This window comes from Taudactylus pleione, unplaced genomic scaffold (assembly GCF_031769625.1).
Source record: "Taudactylus pleione unplaced genomic scaffold, aTauple2 ptg000602l, whole genome shotgun sequence".
In the NCBI taxonomy this organism is placed as follows: Eukaryota; Metazoa; Chordata; class Amphibia; order Anura; family Myobatrachidae; genus Taudactylus; species Taudactylus pleione.
In genome coordinates, this window is record NW_028285004.1 from 7,342,048 (window position 1) to 7,366,659 (window position 24,612).

Below are 24,612 nucleotides of genomic sequence, written 5' to 3' on the forward strand. Positions count from 1 at the left end.
TAACTAAAGCAGTACGGACTGCACGAATAAGGCCAGGTATATAAACCTTAGACTTAGCGTCCGACTCTTTAGGACGGGGAGGTTCCTGGTCAGAAAGATCTAGAATCTCTCCATCATCGGACGTCCCGTCATCATCCTCATAAGGAGCAGACAGACGCCCCCGGCCGCTTGTGAGGCCGCATCACAGACTCCCCTTGCAACACTTCTGACAAATGCTGTACAGAGCTTGTTAACGAATTAACCCACGCAGGCTCATGAGAGACCTGAGGAGGGGAAATAGGGAGACTGTGGGGTACCATCAATTGTCTCGGGAAGCCCTGCATGGGTGACGACACCACTGACTGCTGGGACAATCCCATCTGAGTGAAGGCAGGCTGCGGAGCTAACTGGCCCACAAGGGTTGTAAGCGCTTTGGCGAAATAAGCCCAGGGCGGCTCCTGTACCGGAGCCATGACCGTAATTGGCCGCGACAATGCATAACACTGCCGACATAGCCCCTCCGCGCTACCGTCCCCCTCCGCTATAGGTACCTTGCATGTAGTACATAAAAGCTGGAGAGGAAAGTCACTTTCAGACATAATGGTAAGTATGTGACCCCTCTCACTGATACTCAGTATAGTGTGAGACCACCCTGCAAGCACCGCACCGCAAGGGCTTTAGCAGAAAGATCAGGGACAGTTAAATGCTGACAGAAGAAAATGAAAGTACAGGCAGCAGACGCTAGCATAGGTCACATACAATGCAAAGAAATCAATTCCTGCACTATCAGCGCTGATCCTCAACTACGTAGACTCAGAGCCTGGTAGGACACAGCGCTGCATACACAGACCTTATCCAACGGAGGAGAGGTATGCAGGGGGACCCAGACCGCAATGCCACCGTTCATCAGCGCTCACCATGCTTCTTCCAAAGATGGCCACCGAGGAGCAGAGAGGAGGCCGGCCTGGGGGAGGAGCGCCGACATAGGACCAGTCAGCTAGAGCAGAGGGCCGTGTGCAGCGGGGGAGGCGCCGGCTGTGAGACAGGGAAGGCGCGCTCCCCTGGCATGCATTTAACCCCTGGGACGTCGCAGCGCTACCGCTCTGCCGCGGTCCTGTTGTCCCAGGGGGGTAGTGGAAGCGCAGGTTAGTACCTGGCTCCACGCTGCAGCCAGTCCCCAGGGAGCCCCCTGCCTGGGGACTGTGGACCATGTATCAGCGGGGACCCACCGCGAGACCCCGCTGCTTACCTGTTGTTCCCCTTGATTCTGGCCATGGTCCTAAACATCTGGGGTCACCGCTAGCTGTGACCCCAGATGCCTGCCAGCATCCCCGGATCGGTACCGGCGTTCTGGTACCGGCGGGGGTGTATGGAAGACAGCATGGACGTCAGGACTGACTGTCCATGCTGTACTTCCAGATGTGCAGCCACAGCTGCATCGAAGAAACTTCAGGGGCTCTTCATGGCCCCCCTCTAACAGGTGCATCCGACTCCGGCCGGGCACCAAACTAAGCTGAGATGCCTTGGCTCGGGGGCGGGGTATAGGAGGGGGACCCTAGTGCATCCTGGGAGGCTGAAACTTAACTCTATGGTGCCCGATGCCTGACGTCATCACCTATATCCCAAGGTATCCTGTGGATACCCTATGGACCCTGAAGTAGAAACACACACACATATATATATACATACATACATACATACACACATACACACACATTTTATTGGTATGATTTAGAATGTTTTAGATCCTGTTTATGTGCAGTTAAGCAATGTAATGTGCTTAAGCTGAAACTTCCCCCTCTCCCCAATACTGTAAGACAAAGGAATTCCAGAATTCGGATAGTTTCGGTGGGGCCCTCTGACTAATGAAGAGCCGGCTGCTCACACACAAAGAAGAGGGAACTGACCTATCCGACGTCGAGTATATACAGATCCCTGCCTGTATCCAATGATCTTATTCCATAAGGACTATTTGAATGTGAACTTATAAATTGTACTGCAGTGACTGTTGGAAGTCAGTGCATTCAGTATGCGTATTGTAAGGGGCGGTATACTATTTCTTTGTGCAAATACATCCTTTGGACTTTGTGAAGTCTGCTCAGCTCACTTGGAGTTCCAATTATAGATCTTTGATAAATGTAAGACAAAAGTTTCTAATTATGATTTTTGTACTTACCAGTTAAATAAATTTCTCCAAATCCATGGGGGACACTTGAGGGTGGTGGGTGGAGCCTGGCACTTTAAATCCTAGAGTATAAGAACCTGGCTCCTCCCCCTTTATACCCCGCCTGACCTCAGTTTAACTTTAACCAAGCCGATGAAGAGGAAAGAGTAAGCCACGTAGAGTGGAGAAATCTCCTCCTCCTCAGATACCCTGACGCCTTAGGTAAGCCATCATGACTGCCATAATTTTGGTAAAGACCCGAGGGGCCATCGACAGACCAAAAGGCAGTGCCTGAAATTGGTAATGTTGCTGCAGGACAGCAAAACGTAGAAATCTTTGGTGGGATGACATAATGGGAACATGTAGATCTGCATCCTGAATGTCCAGGGAAACCATAAAATAGCCAGGCTCCATTGCAAAAATATTAAAGTTAACAGAGTTATGTTATACCATAACTCTAATTTTCTTCTTCAGGGTCCATAGGGTCCACAGGATCTACCTTGGGGACATCCTAAAGCAGTTCCCTTAAGGGTGGGGACGCTCCTGAGCACCCAAAGGAAGCATCCTGAGAGGCAAAAGTATCAAATGCATAAAAATGTTATAAAAGGTATGGACAGAAGACCAAGTGGCCGCCTTGCACAGCTGTTCAACCGAGGCTCCATGTCCATCCGCCCATGATGGTCCCACATACCGAGTAGAATGTGCTGTCGCCTTGTTCGGGACAGGGAGATTAGCCTGTGTATGGACCTGAGATATAGTCACACACAACCATCGAGCCAAAGTCTGTTAGCTGACCAGCCTCATTTGTGAAACTCATAACAAAGAGCGCATCTAATTTCCTGATGTAGCTGGTACAATCTACGTAGATACGTAGGGCACGAACCACATGCAAGGAAGCTTCTGAAGACTGAAAAGGTCGGGACTACAATTTCTTCATAAATATGAAAATGGGATACCACCTTTGGAAGATAACCTTCTCTAGTACGAAGAACTGCTCTATTTTGATGTAAAATCAAATATGGAGAGCGAGATGACAGTTCTGCCAAATTAGAAACTCTGCGAGCTGGGGAAAGAGAGAGTAGAAAAAGGTGTCTTCGCTCTCAACCATCTAAGGTCCACTTTATCCAAGGGCTCAAAAGGAGAAGCTTGCAGTGCCCTGAGAACCAAAGATAAATCCCACAGTGCCACCGGAGGGACAAATGGAGGTTGCAGACGGAGAACCCCCTGCAAAAATGTTCAAACATCTGTCAGGGGAGCAATTCTGCACTGGAACCATACTGACAATGCAGAAACCTGAACTCTCAGGGTAGCCAGGCAAAGACCCAAGTCTAAACCTGCCTGAAGAAAAAGCAAGCATTCACGAGACCCTGAAAACTTTGTGTTCCACGCAAAATATGACCCTAAAGAAAAAATAAATAAATAAATTAATGCCAAATCCTGTGATAGATGCAGGCCGAAGCCGGCTTCCTTGCCCTAAGCATCGTCTGGATCACAGAAAGAGAAACCTTTGGCCCTTAAGACGGAAGACTCGAGCCATGCCGTCAAAGCCAGCCGAGGTAAATCCATATATAGACAGGGACCCTGCACTAGTGAATCCAGTCATAAAGGCAGTGGAAATGGACTGCCAATGGATAGACATGTCAGATTGGTGAACAAATGTCTTCTGGCCAGGCAGGAGCAATTTGTATTATCCTGCTTGAACTTTGACGACCCTTGGGAGGAGGGAGATTGGAGGAAACAGGTATGCCAACCTGAAGTTCCATCTCACCGCCAGAGAATCCACAAAGGCGGCTGAGGGGTCCCTTGTTCTAGACCCGTACCTGGGGACCTTTTGGTTGTAACGTGATGCCATGAGGTCTACATCTGGTAGTCCCCACCTGTCCACCAGGAGTTGGAAGATGTCCGGATGAAGAGCCCATTCTCCGGTGTGTATGTCCTGACAACTTAGGAAGTCCACTTCCCAGTTGAGGACTCCTGGGATGAATATTGGCGAGATTGCTGGAAGATGGCATTCTGCCCACTGCAGAATGTTTGCCACTTCCCTCATGGCCGCCGGACTTAGTGTGCCTCCTTTATGATTGATATAGGCCACTGCAATCACGTTGTCGGACTGAATCTGGACAGGCCTGCCCTGAAGTAGGTCCTGTGCCAGAATGAGCGCTCTGTGCACTGCACGTAGCTCCAAAACATTTATCTGTAGGTGACTTTTCCTGATCCGTCCATCTTCCCTGAAAGGAGCAATGACCTGCCACCGCTCCCCATTCTCGCAGACTTGCATTCGTGGTGAGGAGTACCAATTCTGGGACCCATAATGGGCGACCCTTGTCTAAATGAGTCTGCAGCCACCAAACGAGGGAAAGTCGAACCTCTGGCAAGATGTGGATCATCTGAGACTTTATCCGATGATACTGACCACCCCAATGAGAAGGAATCCATTGCTGCAGGAACCTGGAGTGGAACTGGGCATAAGCCACCATGTCGAATGTGGACACCATGGAGCTCAGCACCTGCATTGCCAAGTGAACTGATACTTCCTGCTTGCAAAGTAGACTGTGCACCCGAGATTGAAGTGCTGCAATCTTCTCCTCTGGCAGAAGAATCCTCTGTCCCAGAGAATCCAGCAGCACCCCTAAGTGCACCATATGGTGAGTTGGATAGGAGAAGGAAGACTACTTTTTCCAATTGATTATCCAGCCATGCTCTTGTCGTCATCTGGAGAGGACATTGTAACATCTCGTAAGTTTGTGCCAATATCAGGTTGTCCAAATATGGCAGTATCCAGACTCCTTGTCGTCTGGAGAGGAGCAGTAATGACTGCCATTATCATGGTAAACACCCGAGGGGCTGTGGCCAACCCGAAGGGTAGAGCCCAAAATTGGTAATGTTGCTGATCTATAGCCACTCTCAGAAATCCTTGGCGAGACCGTACAACAGGAACATGCAGATAACCATCCTGTATGTCCATATGTCCAGGGAGACCATGAAATCTCCAGGCTCCCTTGCCAGTATAATTGACCGTAGGCTTTCCATTCAGAATTTGGGCACATAGATGCATCTGTTGAGAGACTTTAGATTCAGGATAGGGCGACGTGACCCATTTGGTTTGTGAATCAAAAATTTTAATAACCCCTTCCCTGTTGTGCCACAGGAATGGGAATTATGACTTCGGACCTCAGGAGGGCCCCAACAGCTTCCCGGAAGGCCAAATACCTGACCGGGTCTACTGAAAGGGTTGTACCAACAAACCTCTGAGGATGCCTCAGGAACATGATGGGGTAAAACCATGAGATCACCTCTCAAACCCAGACATTCATAGTCTTCTGATGCCCGACATGAGAAAACTGTAGAAGTCGGCCTCCAACCCTGAGAACTTCCAGGGGGAGGCCCGCCCCATCAGGCAGTGGGCTAATTGTTCGATTTGCAAGCGGGATGTGTGGTTGACCAGGATTTCCTGGTCTGTGGTTTCTTGTGAGAATTATCTTGTCAAGAGGAAGACTGTCCATTTGCCCTACCCTGTGGGTGAAAGGACCGAGCTGATGACTGCCTATACTTAGGGATAGTCGTAGATGGCAACCCCACAGATTTAGATATCACCAGAGAAGATACTGTCATCCAGCTCTGGTCCAAACAGTACCTTCCCAACAAAAGGCAAAGACTCCAGGGCCTTCTTGGACCCTGTATCCGCCTTCCAGGTCCTTAGCCAAAGGGTTCTTTGAGCAACAACCGAAGTTTCTGATACCCTAGAAGCCAATATACCTGCATCAATGACCGCTTCCCCCATATACATAGCTGCTTCTTGCATCTGCCTGAGATGAGACAGCTGTTCTGTGGTAGCATTTGGCATGCCATCTTCCAGAGCATTCGTCCATTCTTCCATAGCTTTTGCTACCCAGGCTACAGCCATAGCTGGTCTGGTAATAGCGCCAGATAATGAAAACACTGATTTTAAATAGTTATCAAGTTTTCTATCTGTAACCTCTTTTAATGAGGATGCTGCAGGAATGGGTAATGTAGCGCTCTTGATCAATCTAGTTACATGAGCATCTAGTGATGTGGGAACTTCCCATTTGTTACACTCACCAAGTGCAAATGGGTATCGAGGGGTTAAATTCCTATTAACATGAAAATGCTTACTTGGAATACACCATGCTTCAGACAGGAGATTCATCAGTTGTTCAGACTAAGGAAAATAATCTTTAGCCACCTTCTGATGCCTAAAGACTAGAGTCTTAAATTTCGGCGGAAACTCCTCTACTTCTATACGGAGGACAGATCTAACCGCTCTCACCAGAGTTGACATCCATAGGATTGATTGTCTTCTTCCACTGAGCAAGACCCCGAACTCTGAGTATCAGAGTGCAATGAGGAGGTCGAGTCAGACTCCTGAGGCAATGTCTGAAGAGAACCTCTCTTATGCCCCTGCTTTACTGCTCCTGGTCTGTTCGCCTGCACCGCTTGCTGTGGGGCTATAGACGGCAGCATACTCTGACTAGAGTGAGCAGAAGAATCAAACCAATAGGGATTCATGGAGGATACACATTAAAGGATGCAAATGCTGTGGGTATCCCATAGCAGGAGGCAGTATCGTGGCAGGAGCACGCGATGCTGCAGCCCTGTCCACCAAATGCGACAAAACCTGAGACCAAGAGGCCACCCAGGGTGGTTCATGTGCTGGTGCAGGTGTATAAAATAGAAATGGTGGCTGTTTACAACAGGCACTACATAACCCACCTTGCACAAAATCCTGTTTAGACAGGCCTGCAAAACAGGAGTTGCATGATTTTAGCGAAGGAGGCTCATCCTTCTCTCCTTTACCTTTAGACATAACAATGTGTAAGGAGTATAAGGTAGAGTATAAATGCAATGTGACTTTAAATGAAAACCCTACACACCTTCAGAGGGATGAAGAGAAACAGTGATAGATAAGACAGTTTTGAAAACAAAAAGGTAGTATAAATACAGCAGCTAGCATCACAGTCACATACAATGCATAAATATATTCAAATGCTAATGCAAATGGACTGAATCAACTGGCCAGCCCATCAGGGGTATTGGTAGGATATAGAGTGCTATATACCTGACCCAAAGGAGAAGTATACAGGGAGACAAACCTAACCTGAGACCAACAGCTTTCAGCAGCGCACCCAAGGTGGACTGAGTGTCTCACATACGAAGTGGTCAGAAGTAGCAAACCAGACACGGGAATCCGCAACTAGATGTTGCGTCTGGGTTGAGGGAGTAGCGGCCGGGGGAGCACCCATCTCCCCATAGCTGCGATTTTGACGGCACTGGTACGTTGGCCTCACAGTAGTAGATGCTCCTAGTGCGTCTACTATCCGTCTCCGGCGACAGACTATATGGCCCCGTCCACCTTAGTGAGGACACGATAAAATGGGACCTTCACCCACAGCTCCCTCCGAGTCTCCTGCATGATTTCCCCACACGAGAAATCTTACCTGCCATTTCAGTGAATTCGATCGCAGTCCGGACCCCAGCGATGCCGCTAACTAAGCCATGCTGAAATTCACTGAAATCCCCAGGGCATATAGTGGTACTGGCTTTCCGGCATCGGTAGGAGTCATCGCAGTATATACATTGTATTCGGCGCCTAATACTGCCAACTCAGAAGTTGAAAAAACTAAAAGGTAAATCAAAAAAGAAAAAAGCCTGGGACTGCCTAGGCAGTCCCGCTGTTAAAACGGTGCGTCTGGATACTTGCTGCGCACCAAAGAGAAAAACAATGCCTGTGGCTGGCGGAGGGGAATATAGGGAGGAGGACCTGTGCATGCTGGAAGCTTCAAAGCTGTAAGCTGTTTAGCGCAATGGATCACTCCAACTACATACCCCCAAGGTAGATCCTGTGGACCCTATGGAGCCTGAAGAAATTTTGTTTTAAGACATGCTTCAATCTTTGTCTGTAGCGTCCTTAAGAGAGGATGCCCATGGAATGGGCAATGTAGTATTGTTAACAAAAAGCAATACATTAGCATCTACAGTAGGAGGAACCTCAGACCGGGTAGAATGTGCTGTCACAGTGTTTGGAACAGGGAGATCAGCCTGCCTGTAAGCCTGAGAGACATTGTTAGCTGGCCATCCTCATTTCTGAAAGCCATAAAACACAAAAAGAGCGTCTAATTTTCTAAAAGTCTGTACGATCCACATAGATACGGAGAGCACGAACCACATCCAGGGAGGCTTCACCTACAGAAAAGGTCTGAAGACTGAAAAGCTGGAACCACAAAGGGTGGCTGAACGCTGAGAACACCCTGTAAAAAAAAAGTTAAACATCCGGCAAATAAGCAATCCTTCCCCGCAACCAAACTAACAACGCAGAAACCTGTACTCTCAGGGTGGCCAGGCGGAGGCCAATGTCTAACGCAGCCTGAAGAAAAGCAAGTACCCAGGAAACACTTAAAATCCTTAGGGTCATACTTTCTGTGGGAACACCATTGACCTAAAGAATGCCAAACTATGTAATAGATGCGGGCAGAGGAAAGTTTTCATGCCATAAGCATTCTTTAAAACACAGAGCTGGAGAAACCTTTAGCTCTCAAGATGGAAGGCTCAAAAGCCACACCGTCAAAGACAGACGGGGTAAGTCCGGATGTAGGCAGGGACCCTGCGCTAACAAATCCAGCCATAGAGGAAGAGGAAACGTAATGTCTATGGATAGATTCCGTATGTCGGTAAACCAATGGCGTCTGGGCCAAGCAGGAGCTACTAGTATCACTGTTCTGCCTTCATGCTTGAATTTCCTGAGGACCCTTGAGAGGAGGGGAAATCGGGTTGAAGTCCCATTGAAGGCAATTTGAAGATGTCAACTCCATTAGGCAGAGGGTTTGTCATCCAGCTTAGAAGCTGGATATCTTGCAGGCCAGGACCTCTTAGTTTGCTGCTTGGCTGCCCTGCAATAACTAGACTGTCTGGAGGAAGACTGTTCTTTTACTCGTCAGAGGACGAAAGGACCGAAAAGAAGACTGCCTAGACTTTAATGTAACTGTTGATGGCAGACCTGCAGATTTAGAAGCTGCCAGAGTAGCCACTATCTTATCTAATTCTGCTCCATAAAGTATATTTCCAAAAAAAGATAAAAGGGCTCCAGATCCTTCTTTGACCCCATGTCTGCTTTCCAGGACCCTAACCAAAAGGGCACTACGAGCCACAACAGAGGCTGTCAATGCTTTAGAAGCTAGGAGCCCAAATTGGAGGCAGATTCCCATATATGGGAGATATAAGTCAGCTGTTCTCTAGTACCGTTCTATAGAGTGTCTTCCAATGCCCCCGTCCATTCTTCAACAGTCATGGATACCAGAGCCCCAGCTATAGCTGGTCGAGTAACAGCTCCAGTCATAGAAGAATTTAAACTGGTCTTAAAAGCAGTATTTTCAATCTGTAGGATCTTTAAGAGAAGATGCTGACGGAATCGGTAAGGGAGCACTCCTGACTAAAAAGTGTCAGGTGAGCATCCACAGTAGGGAGGGATTTCCCACTGTTTATCCAGGTTGCTCCATGCCTCTTCCATAAGTTTAGTGAGCTGCTCAGATTTAGGAAACTCAGCTCTTACCACCTTCTGGTGTTTAAACACTGGACCTTTCTGTCTAGGAGCTGGCTCATTATCCTGTATGTTTAGGATTGATTTGACCGCCCTCACCAAAAGGAGGGACATCTACTATAAAAGGATGGTCCTCCTCTCCTGACAGACACTGGAGAAGAATCTGGCGCATCATGTTTCCACCGATGATGCGTCTGAATCTACATTCTGAGCAGATTGATAAAAACATAACATCCGCTTAGGCGCCTTAGTGCCTACCGGTCTGTTCGCCACAGCAAACTGAGCCATACTCAGACTTCAGTGGGCATAAACATCCATCCAAGGAGGATGTATAATGGGAAGGGGGCGGACATAGCATGCTGAAATTGCTATGGATATCCAATTAAAAGGAGGCAGCGTGGAAGTAGCGAAACTCCACTAGCTGAGTCATCACCTGAGACAAGGACAACACCCAAGATGGCTCCTGTATAGGGGGTGGTAGACTGACTGGTGAGGTGGTTCTTTATGCAGGATGGTTTGTGTGCTATTATAAAGTCCTAAGGGGACACGCCCACCAAACAGGAGGTTGAGGCCCCTGAGCTGGTTTTATGTAAATAATGTTTCACTTTACTTTTTGACAGATCAATTATAAAAAGGTAACAATGCAATGTAATGCAACAGCCTTCACAAGTAACTAGTAAATGTGAAGTAGAGAAAAAAACCCACCACCCACCTGTAACAGAGGAAGTTGCAGAACACTGATAAATGTTTGGAAGTAATTCCAGCTGTGCAAACATTTTTCTTGTATTGTTGTCTATGATGTGTGTATATTTAACATTTTAGGTGATTATCATTAAACATTAATGTTTTTTTTTAATTTTATTAAACATCTACACGGCTTTTTTTAGTTTGACAAAATCTGTTTACATTTTTTTTTTATTTAAAATTTCAACAGGTGTAGATTTATAGTGCCACTAGATTATGTTTTTTTTGTGCACGTACCAACCAAGAGACTATCTGGTTTTCCTAGAGGCTGCTCATAGGTATCTATTGCACTCTTCTTGTTGTCATATCTGTGTTTATAGATCTACTCACCTCTGAAGTGCCCCCATCTGCACCCCCTATACCCATGTTTCCTTTTTAATCCAATGAGAAATGGTCTGCTTTGTAGCTGGTCACCCACCTTTTTGAGGGTCATTAAGGACAAGCAAATAATGTGCGGCACACTGAGGAAGTCCGGTCCGCGTAAATACTCAGTGCCCGGAAAACATTCAATAGAGCAATATTATCCTTGACCCAGGAAGACATCGTTGAAGGAAACACAGGAAAGTGGGATGTTCTGGTACACGTGGAAAGCCATAACCTTCGGTTGGAACATAGGGACTGTACGGAGCACTGCCAAATAGCCATGGAATATAAGAAAAGGAAGCCTGCAAGACAAAGCACCAACTCAAACGCACCAGGCAATGGCCATCATGAAAACCAGTTTCCAAGTTATGAACTTAAGGTCCACCGAATCCAATCGAAGGGAGCCTGCTTGAGAGCAAAGGACCAGATTAAAATCCCACGGAGGCCACCGGCAGACAAAATGGAGGTTAAATCCACAAGACACCCAGCAAAAAGGTCCGAACCACTGGAAGATGCAGTTGGAAATAAACAGACAGTTGAATTCTGCACTTTTAAGGAACGCAGACGTAAGCCGGCCTCTAAACTTCCCTGCAGGGAGAAACAGGAAAGGCAAAACCTGGAAGTATGAACCTTGTGCAGTTCACACCACAAGATGTAGCTTGGCCTTCTTGAAGAGGGCCCCCCAGGAGCAGCAAAGAAGAGGAGATGAAGCTGTTCCTATTAAGCTTGTAGCAGACCCAGCAGCGACAGTCCGCACAGGATTGGAGTCAGTAGAGGTGGTGTCTACTTGTAAATCCAGACCGCACCACAGCAGGAAGGGGGAGAACCAGCCTCACAAGCCCCACCCCTCCGCACACACCTGCTACAGAGCACTGTACAAACCAGACAGATTACAATGTAAATGTGTACCCACTTGAAAAATCTCATCAGAATTGTGGAAACTTCAATTCATAGAAAGGCTAGGTACAGAGACAGCGGTGCTCCCAATTCTCATCTCTGTGAGGTTTAATTGTTTTCCAGTTATGCATTAAAAATGAAAAAGAGCAGCTATGTAAGCAACGTTCATGTCAAAGGCCCTTAAGCTACTTGTAGAACATCAAAAATGCTTATGCTATTTGTATTTTAGGTGTAGTTATCAGATATATATCCTAATATAAAATTACAGATATGCAAGATTTTCAGAAACTCATTTAAGACATAACTGCAGGAGTTATTTCTCTGACCACAAGACTTGAAACTGATATAGATAGAAATATGCAAATACCTTGATGCATTCAACCACCCAAGGCGTGCATAAATCAGAGCGAGACAGCACACCCAAGAGTGGAATAGCCATTTTATAAAATGGTCCTGTTCAAGTTCTTTGAATACATTCTACTAGTCTTCTGTGGTGAGGATTAACATCAGGTCCTTTGAAGTATGTGGTTTTGCAATTTTGTGATTATTTCCTGTCAGATATTTGTTTCTCTGTCAGAGAAAGGCAGTGATGTGCTGCTTTTTTTTTTTTGAGTAGTCTGAGTGAGGATATTGTTTACACTTGTGGATTGATACTGCTGTGCTTTGTAATTAGGTTTTGGTCACAGTGAAAACTTAGTCTAGGCGTGCGGTCACGCTGGTAGGAGGGCAGCCATTGGGAAATAATGTGCAGTCATGTGATTTAGTGTGGCTAATCATGTTAGTGGGATTTCTGTAATTTTGACACTTTACTTGCCTCTTTTAACTTATTCATTAGGTCCTCAGCCTGCTTCTGCATATTCTCATTACATGATTTCAAACACCGGATTTGTTCTTCTAGTCTGATAACCTAGCAAGAAAAACAAACAATTAAGCAGCTTTACCAACCCCACATAGATAGAAATGTAAAGTTTCAGAAGCAAAAAGCCTTAGAATACAGACAGACATTTCGAAAAGTATAAAAAAATAAATAAGATTTTTTACATACCATAAAATCTCTTCCTTGGTCCATCTGGGGCATACCTTACGTATGTATAGTGGTGGGTGGAGTCAGACACTAGCTAATTGAAAACAGTCTCCTACTCCCTAAATAACCCCTCCCTTTCCACCATAAGCTCAGTCTAATTTTTAACAAAGCCGGAAGAGAGCCACGGAAAGAACTGAGAAACCAGAGACCAACAGGTGTCCAATATGAAAACGAAACAAGGAAGGGAACTTTGCATCTCCTAGATGGACTCCAAAGAAGAGAGATTTTACAGTAAGTAAAAATCGTATTTCCATTTCCATCCATCTGGGTGATGCCTTACATCTGGGAGATAGACCAAAGCAAGCCAATGAAGGGGGTGGAGAGCTCGTTGGTATCGATTGTTCTAAGAAATTTGCGCACAATACTGGCATCCCTTGTGACGAATGTATGAAAGTGGTAAAATTTTGTGAAAATGTCTACGGATGACCAGGTAGCTGCTTTGCAGAGCTGCTCAACTGGGGCACCATGCCGTACAACCCAAGAGGCTCCGACAGCATGCGTCGAGTGGGCCCGAAATGAGGCCAGAACAGTCACATTCGAGGACAAATATGCCTGCCTGAAAGGCAGAAATGACCCATCTAGCAATGGACCCTTTTGAGGCAGGCCAGCCTCTTTTTCGTGCATCAATCAACACCAACAGGGAATCCGCACTCCTCAGACGCAGTACAGTCCAAGTACATGCGTAACACCCAACAGTGCTAAGGAAGAAGCTTCACTAGTTACTGAAACCTGGCAAAAAGCTGGAAGGACAATGGACCTCATTCAGAGTTGGTCGAGGAGGCCGCACGGTCGTACGCCACCGATGTTCGCTATACTGCGCACACGTACAGTTTGCAATGCGCGTGCGCAAACTAGCCGCTACGATCAGAAATTTCTCTCTCCTTGAACACAGCAAGGTCAGTAGTTTGAGTGACAGAATGAGGCGTTTGTGGGTGGTAACAGGGGAAGGTGCTTGAAAACGGGGGAGTGGAGATCCGAACGCAGGCGTGCCTAATTATGCGTTTTATGGGAGTGCATAATTAACAAACTAACGTCATGGCACACGTGACATGGGAGGTTTTTACACTGACATGATCGTAGAGCTTAAGAGAGGGTATGGTCAACCTTAAGCTCTACGACCAGTTTCGATGGTTCTCGATGGTCTCGATTAATCCTTATATGCCCAGAGATGATATGCAATGCATACGAGAAGGGGGCGTATTTTTTTGAATTCCGACCGCTTCCTCCCCTTGGTCGGCCAGCTACCGATCCGAACTTAGGGACGCAACTTGCGAGGGAATCATTTGCATACCCGGCCCCTTTTCCACGTACGACCTCTTCGACCGACTCTGAATGAGGTCCAATATCTCGGTTAATTTGGAAAGCCGATAACTTTGGCAGAAAGGAAGGTTTAGTGCGTAACACTACCATATCCTCAAGAAAAATGTATTAATAAACGAAGGAAAGAGCCGCTAATTCAGAAACCCTTCTGGCCGAGGCAATGGCCAAAAGGAAAAACAACAACCAGAGTGAGATATCGCAATTCTACAGACTCCAAAGGCTATAATGGTGCCTATTGGAGTACTTCAAAAACTAAAATTTAAGTCCCAAGGAGGAACCGGTGGGACATAAGGAGGCTGTATGTGAAGAATCCTCTGCAGGAAAGTCTGAACTTTTGAAATGGTGGCCAGTTTCCTTTCAAACAGGATCAATAAGGCCAACATTTTTCCCTTAGGAGAGGACAATCTCAGACCCTTGACCAACCCCTCTTGCAGAAAAGACAAGAGATGAGACACTCAGAACCTTTCCGGTTTGAACTTGTGTTGTTCACACCAAGAAATCTATATATCTTCAATTTCCGATGATAAATCTGGGAAATAACTGGTTTATGAGCCTGTCATCATTGTTTTAACCATAGACTCTAAAAACCCCTTGGCCCTCAGAATTTTGGATTCAAGAACCATGCAGTCAAAGCAAAGCAATACAAATTGGGGTTACGGCATGGATCCTGAAGCAACAGATCTGCACGCAGGAGTAGACTATACGGAACATCTGCCAACATGGTCCGAAGAATTGTGTGCCAACGATGGCGCAGCCAGTCTGGAGTCACCAGAATGACTGGCCGTGCCACCTGTCGAATCCACTGAAATACCCTTGGTAACATTACCGGAGGAGGAAAGATGTAACCCAGCTGGAACACCCAAGGTGCAGTCATAACATCCACCAGAGATGACCGAGGATCCCGGGACAGAGATACATACCTTGGAAGCTTCTTGTTGAGATGAGAGGCCATAAGATCAATGTCTAGAGATTCCCATCTGCTATCTATTTCTCCAAACACCTCTTGGTGCAATTCCCATTCCCCTGGGTGCACATTGTGGCAACTTAAGAAGTCCGCCTCCCAGTTGTCCACCCCTGGAATGTAAACTGCTGAAACAGCCGGAACCCAATTTTCTGCCCAATGAAGGATGCGAGAAACCACCCTCATTCTTAGCCAGCTCCGTGTGCCACCCTGCTTGTTTATGTAAGCAACTACTGTGGCACTGTCTGATTGGAGTCATAGTGGAAAACTCATTAGATAGCATTGAGCCTGAATCAATGTATATCGAGTTGCCCTTAGTTCCAGTATATTGATAGGAAGAGCAGTCTCCTGTATAGACCAGGGACCCTGTAAGTGTCTGTCCAGAACCACCGACCACCAGCCTGTTAGGCTGGCATCCATCATGACAATGGTCCTGTCTTTCTGACAATTGGCAACCCTTGTTCAGATTTGCATCTAGCAGCCACCACCAGAGACCGCCGGGTCTGCAGTGATAATCTGAACATCCGTTTAATAGAGGGTCTGGTTCTACCCATCGATAAAGAAATTGGTTCTGTAGATGTCGGGCGTGAAATCTGGCAAAAAGGAAGAGCTTTGACTGAAGCTACAATTTTCCCCATTATCTGCATAGCCCTTAGAACAGAGATGAGAAATCTGCAAAATGGTCCTTATTTCGGATTGCAGATCTTTAATCTTTACCTGCGGCAGGAACACTCCGATACAGAGTGTCGGAGAAGACCCAAAAATACCATCCTCTGAGATGGAATTAAAGTTGATTGACCCAGCCGAATCTCTGGAGCATGCCTATTGTAATCTGAAGATGTTGTCGCAATAGAGCTATTGAGGGACCTGAGTAGGGATATCATGTGTGCCATAACCTTTGTAAATACTCTGGGGACGGTGGCCAAACCGAATGGCAGGGCCCGAAACTGAAAATGCCGATGCCCAACTGCAAACTGGAGACTATGTTGATGACCTTTCCATATACAGTAGGAATATGGAGATTGGCTTCCATTGATATCAAGGATGCCTGAAAATCATCTTCCTCCATAGAACAAATGACTGACCTTATTGATTCCATCTTGAATTTCTCAAAGTGAAGATAAGCATTTATCCCCCTGAGGTTGAAAATGGGTCAGAATGACCAGTCTGGTTTGTCTACTAAGAAAATATTGGAGTAGATCCCGAGGCCTTCCTGTAGTACTGGAACTACTACTCCGGAGTCAGAAAGCGCAGAAATTGCCTGCATGAGAGCTGCTTTTCTGCCACCATCCACAGGGAGAGGAGTGGAAAAGGATCTTTTTGGAACAGGACCCTCCAAATCCAAAATGTAAGCCCTGGTGACTATACGACTTACTTAAAAATCCAGATTGGAAAGAATCCAAATTTCCTGGAGCTTGAGTAAGCTACCTCCCACCAGAGGATGGTTCCCAGTCCCATGGATCTACCTGCTGGCTTAGCAGCAGACCAACTGGAGCTGGGGCCACCCCGTCCTCTAAAAGTCGCTCGTCAGGGCCACCTATGCGCACCTCGATAAGCCTGAAGGCTTCCTCTGCCTTCATTCTGAAGTGAACGAAACCTAGGAGTTTGTTTTAGGTGTAGTTACAGGAAGGTAAGGACTTTTTCCTCCAGTTACCGGAGATATAATTTTAGTTAACTCTGGACCAAACAAACAAAGAACTTCCTTCAAAAGGCAATCCCTCTAAAGCATGTTTTTATTCTATTTCTGCCTTCCATGTTTTAAGCCATGGCAGATACAGCTAAGGCTCAAATATGAGACTGTACCTAAATAGTATCTAATAAAGCATCACCTATATAGGTTAGAGCTTCCAAAATCTGATCAGGTATGGAGCTAGCTTCAGATTCATCCTGCGTTTGAAAACCAGTAATCATGATTTATACGGGGACCGAAAGCCCTCATCACGCAGGCACTGGCCAGAATTGGGCGCAGCGCTACTCCTGACAAGGTGACTAAAGATTTTAGAACAGCCTTATTCTTTCTATCCATAGGATCTTTAAGAGTTACAGACAGTAACGGGAATAACTGTATTCCTGACTAACCTAGCAATAGGAGCATCAATCATAGGTGGAATTTCCTAAAAAGGAATACAACATTTTTAAATCAGGTTTTAACCAAGCTTCTTTTAACATTTCCTCAAATGAGAAAAACCTAACCAGGTTTCTTCTTACGTTTAAAAGAAAAACTGCACTAGTCTCTGGCATGACTGCCTCCTGTAACTGCACAGTTTCCTTGACAGCATCTATCAACACAGAAACTCCTGAATCTGACTGGAAGTCACCCTCCCAGTCATAATCCAATTTCCCTTCTTCCTAAAAAGGTGGCTGAAGCCTCTTCTCCAGGAAAATGTACAAAGGAATATGAAACTTTTAACATCTGTGGCCCCTGCAGACGGTGCCATTTTATTAAGACTTCACCACCTGAGCGAAACATCGTCCCATATCTTGGGCCCATTTGAGCTCTACTGAGGGATTAGGCAAAGGAGGAGCTTGAGCACAGGGTATCATAATTTTCCTGAAAGTGACGTGATTTACCTATGGCGTCCGCCATAGATCTAGCACAAATCAGGCATCACCAACTGTTCAGACTGGGTCCGCAATGGTTTCTCCCATTGTATAAACAGTGACTTGTTTTTTTAGAACCAGTGTCTCGCTTAGCCATACTGAGAAACAAAGACAAGTCTACTCCGAACAGATAGTTACCTAAATTCCCATAGAAAAAATAAAAACACTGGCCCTTAAAGACCAAATTCTCTGTTTATTTTACCTTTGGTTTATTGGCAAAGTCAAACAAACCCCTTTATATTACTGCCCATCAGAGAAAAACAGTGCAGTAAGTATGCTTATAGATCTATAAATCCAGACCACCAGTTTAAATACAGAATAGTAATAATCCCAGTTTTCTGCTTAGCTTGTCAGCTTCCATCTCCCGATGCCTGCTGAAAGTTCTACATAGACTTCAGCTGATGTGGCTTTGCAGCAGCTTGCATTTAATCAAAATAAATACCATGGCAAGTGGAGGCGTGGCCAGCCACTGGGTCCTGCATGAGGATACCTGTATTCATAGGCTCCGGCATCCGTGGCCCGATGACATCACCGCTGCGGCATCTACTCACTGCAGTCACCCATTCAAATGGCTCATTGGCCAGGCGGTGTACTGGTATTTGAAAGTGGCCGTGTGATCGATGTGAGACTTCTGGCCAAGGAGGCAGAGACTCGTCACTCGGGTGCGATGAGGGCGACAATTAGAACTCATAACACCATTTCAGCTATACTTTAACCCAGAGTTGATATTTAGACATTATCAGGGGTATAAAAGCAGTATGGACAGAGACTCTGCATCCTTCTGAAGAAGAGCCAGGAGGGCTTGAAACGCGTTAAGGATAGCAGAGTCAATTTACTGAGGAGAAGGACCCTGGACCCCCAGTACCAGTTATAATTGGTTAGTCACTGCTTAACTTGGTCCGGACGGTCAGCATTGCACCCACAACGCAGTTATACATCTTGGATCTTGTACGCAGGGCTCATGGGCCCTCTTTTTAAAGACATTATTATACCATGCCCAATAGGCATTTGTTTGGCTTTATTTAGCCTTTTTAAGATTGATTTATATGTTTGTGTGTTTTAATAAATTCACCTGATCTTTTCAATATTACACTATTGTGCTCATCTATCTTTTTACATATTGGGAACTCCCTGATACATTGTCCCAAGAGAGAACAGGATAGGAAAGTAGCCTATTCATTTTTCGTATTGAGTGGCTTAGTTTAGCGCCACACGGTGGTCACACATTATTACTATTGTCACCCGCCGCACTTGCAGTGGCGCCCTATTGCCTCCGGCCACTTGTTCCCTTAGGGTTTTCACACCTATCGGTTTTGACCGGACGGCAGAAAAACTGACTTTTGCTAGGTGTAAAATGTAATTTAACAAGGAAACTGGTGGGCCCTTTAGACGGCATGGGCACAGCACTGTCGCAGTGTTACAGCCAAGAATATGCACTGAGAAGGACGGCTGCCGTCCCTGCAAGTCAGTGGAGTATAGGATACAAGGTTTCCTTTCCCACACGCCGGCTTGTACTGCTGCTGCGCGTGCCCAATAGATGAAGAAAAAAAAAAAAACACCACATTAAAAAAGTCTCAAAGCCGGGAAGCAGTATATTGGAAACAAGATTATTCTTCGTAAAAAAATCTCATCTTTTTGCCTGCAGCTCCCTCAGATGTGTGTCTGGCCTGGAGAGAGACCCAGGGACATGGTAGTTTGGTGACTCTCAGGGGCCATCTTTAGAGTGGGATATAGGTTCACACAAACCTTCTGATCTATCCAACTCCCACTGTTAGTACTTGTCGAATGTCTCCAGAACTAAGCACCCAAATCTTTAAAATAACGAAATAAAACCTAACTAAGCTAGGACCTATCTAGCTAGTGCCTTACTCCAAAAGGGAGAGAGCTTTCAATTGGCTAGTGTCCATCTCCACCCATCACTATACATAACCCAGATGTAAGGCATCCACAAATGAAAAAAGTATTTGTACCCTGTGAAAACTTAAAAAAAAAAAAAAAAAAAAAAACCTTGTCAAAATACTGAACTGCAGAATTTGTACAAATAGCTACAAAGATACTTCACACGATTGTTATATAAAGTGACTTTATAACTAACACATTTTGCATGAAAAATCAAAAGGCAAATCTAGCATAGAAGTTATGTACAATCACCTCATCTTTTTTGTTTTCTAGAGCTCCTTTTAACTCCAAAATGTTGTTTCCTTTCTCTCTCTGAACAGACAATAGTTCGTCGGTTTTAGCTCTCAGTTCAGTATTCAGCCAGTTGTTTTGTGTTTGCAGTAGTTCTTTCTCCTGTTCCAATCTCTTTTCACGATACTTTGGAGTAGAAAAAGAAAGTATATATTAAAATAAAAAAAGAGAAAAAAAAAAGCCGGTTCGATTCCCGGCAGCGCCTGGCCGACAAAAGCAGAGTTCCCGGCAGCGGAAGCCCGACATCACTGGAAATCCCGTTAGTTGCCAAGGTAAGAATAAACTAACCTAACCCCCTAACCCTCCTTAGGGGTGCCTATCCCTAACCCCCCTTCCCCACTGCCTAACCCTAACCCTCCCTGGGGGGTGCCTAACCCTAAGTCCCCCCCCCTCCCCCCCCGTGGCTGTCCGCTGGCGGCGCCCGGCATCCCTTCAATCGGGATGCCAGGCACCTGACTCCCGGTGTCGGGGAAATGTCAGGCGTCTAGATATAGACGCCCGGCATTTCACCCTCGCCGGGATATGAGGGTCGGGTAGCAGGCTGTCGGTATTAAGGCAGCCGGTTTCCCGATTGTATACCATGTAGAATACAGTTTAAAGCCACTTTAATTGCTGAGCAGTACACAAACCACAAATGTGTAACAGTATATGGTGTTGTCAATTTCAAATAGATGCATAAGGTTTTACTGTTGTCACAATTACATAAGGAGATTTTCTTACCTGGTTAAATCCTTTTCTTCGCAATCCAGAAGGGGCACAAGCTTCAGACAGTGGGGTATAGGCTGTGAGAAGGAGACCGGGCAAACTGGTAACTTTCTTCCTGCAGCCCAGGCTCCTTTTCCCTATAACCTGTCTGCTGGGGGTGGGGTAAGTTAGCAAGCCCAAGGCCGGAGCGAGACGGAAGACAGACACACAGGTCCAAACACCCATAATATACAGTAGGGGAACTGGAAGCCAAGCAAAACCCTGCAAGCCAGCTGCATCAGGGTGGCCGCCATGTGTCCCCTATGGGTTTTGACCAAAAGGATTTAGTCAGGTAAGAGCATAAAGCTCCTTTTCATCACCACTGCATATGGGACACTGGCTTCAGACAGTGGGATGTCCCAAAGCGATTCACCTAAGGAAATCCTCCTGAACTGCGCTGAGAACCCTTCGCCCAAAAGCCACGTTTGCAGAAATTAAGGTGTCAAAATGAATAGAATGACTAACCTATGGGCAGAGGACCACATGGCTGCCTTCCAAAGCTTAGCTGCTCCGTAGAGGCATCACATTGAGCTACCTAAATTAGTTTAGTTCCCACCGACCTGATGGAATGAGCTGTCACCACGGCTTTGGGAGGAAGGTCTGCCGCAGCGCAAGCATAACAGATGGACAAACTGATTCATCTGGCCAAAGTCTGCTCCGTAGCTGGCCAGCCCCAGTTGTGAAAGCTCTAGAAGGGACTCAATCTTACAGAGATCACTGGTCATGTCCACATATCCGGAGGGGCCTCAAGACATCCAAAGAGTTCTCCTCCGGGGAAGAATCAGGAGCTTGAAAGGCAGGGATCATGATCTCCTGGTTGATGTGGAACAGAGAAACTGTGGCAGCCTAATAGTGTCTGAAGAACAGCTCGGTTAGAGTGAAGCCCAGGAATAAGAAGACAGTCTTTCACGCAAGCTAACGAATGTCCATAGTCCAAGGGCTCAATGGGTGATGATTGAAGAGCCCGAAGCACCAAAGTTCCATGGTGCTACCAGAGGAACAAACAAGTGCTGTACGTGGACAGCCTGTAGGAAATACCATACATTAGGTATCAGAGCAATCAGTCTCTGGAAGACGACAGAAAGGGCTGAAACCTGTACCCTCAAAAGGAGAGGCGGAGACCCAAATTCAGACTAGTCTGCAGAAAAGGAGAGGACTCGTGAGAGTCAAAATTATTTGGGATTAAAACCCCCTAGCTGAACCTCAGGCAAAGCAAGTCCTCAAAACCCAATGATAAATCCATGCAGTAGGTGGTTTATGGACATTCAGCAGAGTATGAATGACTGATCTGGAAGTCTTAAACACCCCCCGTGTCAAAGCAAGATGCAGATAGAAACACTGGCCCAGACAAAGAGCCAGCTGCAGAAAAGACAGAGCGGAGCACCGATTGAGATGCCTAGGAGAGCCACGCACCAAGCTCTTAGTGGCCAATCTGGAACTACAAGGATCACAATGCCTCCTTCCAACTTGCTGAGGACCAGCAGAATCAGCGAGATTAGGGGGGTTTACCAGAAGAGATCCCAGGTGCGTAAGCTGTACCTCGGCAGCTTGTGGGTGTGGAGACACACAATCAAGTCGATGTCCGGCAAGCCCAACCGAAATCTAGGAGATGAAGCGCCTGGATGAAGCTTCCACTAACCTAAGTGAATGCCCTGGCAGCTGGGGAAGTCAGTTTCCCAATTCTAGACTCCAGGGATGAAGACAGTGGGCAGAGTCAGAAGATGACACTCTGCCCAGTTGAGAATGCGACTCACCTCCTTCATGGTGCCACCCTGATGGTTTATGTAGGAGACAGCAGTCGCATTGTCGGACTGTACCTGGACCAGACGGTGCTGGAAGAGTGATGGGGCTAGGTAGAGAGCTCTGAAGAACACTTGGAGTTCCGGAATGTACTCTGGAGCAATCCACTGATCCTGAAAAGGTCTGTTAAGAGGTTACCGCCTCCCACCCGTGAAGACTCGCATCAGTGGTGAGGAGGACACAGTCCTGAATCCAAAAGGGGTGGCCTTGTCCAACTGGGACCCCTGGTGCCACCACGAGGGAGTGCCGAACCTCCAGAGAGAGGATGAAAGTTTGTGTCTTACTGCTGTTCCACACTTTTTTCCCCCCGTCAGCAGATTAACAGAAAATACTTTGTTCATACAAAAGTCTGTACCCCTGGTAAAGTAGATTATGTGATCAGGACACCGTAGCAAAAAATAAATCTGCTAATGGGACTTGTTCCGCCGTGTCAGAACTCCCATCTGAAGAGGTCTAGAGTGAAACTTGGCATACTCCACCATATCGAAGGTGGAGATAAAAGGGCCCAGGACCTGCACACGCAAGAATGTATTGCACTCAGAAGTGACGCAAGACCTGTCAAATCTTGGCCTGTAGGTCATGAAGCTTGTCCGCCAGGAGGAAGACCCGCTGAACTTTGGAATCCAGCAAGGCCCCCAGATGGACCAGCTCCTGCAACAGAGTCAAGGAGGATTTCTTCCAATTGATCTTCAGTCCCACGGATGGATGTGTTCCCTGAGGACATTCAGTAACTGGGCGACATGAAGTAGGTTGGCCAGAGACGGTAGAATCCGGATACCCCCAGTTATGGCGCTGAGTGGAAAAAAATTGTAGGTCCCAGGGACCCCTCAATTTATAAAATTGGGGGTTGCTACTCCACTGTTTCTGGGTCCTATCACATTAAGGGGGGTGAGGGCAGGCAGCAGCTGCGGTGCTGGGGGCAAGTAGCAGTTGGGATAGAGCTGGGGGGTAAAGGCAGGGAGAAGTTGGGGTAGAGGGGAGTAAGGGCAGATTGCACTTACGCCATCCCTACCCTTAGCGCTAACAGCAGTTGCAACAGTGCTTGGGGGGCAAGGAGGAGACATGGGGCTGGCACGGCTGGGGCAAAGGTAAAAAGGCAGCTGGTGCAGTACTGGTGGGACAAGCAGGGGGTTACTGCATTTCACTGCCATTGGACAGAAGGGTCCCACCACACACTGGCAGAGCCCTAGCACTGCACAAACATGTTTCAGCAAAAACTGGAACCACCCTGGCACCATGCAGAAGGGCCCCACCACACACTGGCAACTACACCAAAGGGTCTCAAAACACAATGGCACAACCCTGGCACTGCACAGAACGGTCTCACCACACACTGGTACTACACTGGCAGCACCCAGTTTCCAAATAGAAGGGTCCCAACGCATAGTGGCATCACAAAGAAGTCTTCCACTACACAGAGAGCACCCTGGCATCACACAAAGTTCCCACCACACACACTGGCAGCTCAGGGAAGACTTCACGCTCATAAGCACCAGACAGTGGCTACTCACTGATCAGGAGCCCATGATCTCGGCAGACGATATTGTACACAGCTGGGGTCAGAGAAGGGGGTGATCCGGAGTCACCTAGCCAGTAGCCACTAGACGCACACCTCAGCATGGAGGGCCGGGGCAGTGTGTCACATGTCAGCCAGTGTCGCATGTCAGTGCTGTCCGCCGTACACGCACAGGGTGTCAGGGAACAGGAGGCAGGACTCTGGGCTGCAGAGATCTTGAATAGAGAGCCCGGCAGCGTCACGTGACCGGGATGTGGAGACTCCGATGCAGATTGGAGGAGGAGATGCTGCTGCCCATGGTGATTGATGGGGTAGCCACTTAGTATGTAATTGGCACGGCTGCTGCAGCGCTTCCTACAGGTTCCGGTCATTTTTTCACCATCTGTAGTGCGTATTTTGCGATCACTGTACCCCTGCAATGCAAATAAGCTGGCATGACTTTCACGAAGACACAAGTAGCCGTGGAAAGACCGAATGGCAATGCTCAAAATTAGAAATGTTCCTCTCAGATCGCAAACCTGAGGAAGCGCTGGTGACTGAGCCAGATAGGAACATGAAAATCGGCATCTTGGAAGTCCAAGAAGGTCATGAATGATGGCCAGAATGATGGTATGCAGAGACTACATGCAGAACCTGGGGACCTGCAAGCACTTGTTGTAGGGTCTTCAGATTGAAGATTGACCAGAAGAAACCGTTC

The 24,612-nt window shown here is 46.9% G+C and overlaps 1 protein-coding gene across 1 annotated transcript in view; it reads right to left on the minus strand.

The window, feature by feature from the left end:
- TPR (translocated promoter region, nuclear basket protein) overlaps nt 1-24,612 on the minus strand; it is a 294,162-nt gene that overhangs the window by 234,320 nt on the left and 35,230 nt on the right. The window contains exons 6-7 of the mRNA XM_088453921.1: nt 19,817-19,981; nt 12,514-12,606 (exon numbers count right to left, since the gene is read on the minus strand). Of these exons, the coding sequence (XP_088310047.1) occupies nt 12,514-12,606; nt 19,817-19,981 (258 nt within the window). The remainder of the gene's footprint in view (nt 1-12,513; nt 12,607-19,816; nt 19,982-24,612) is intronic.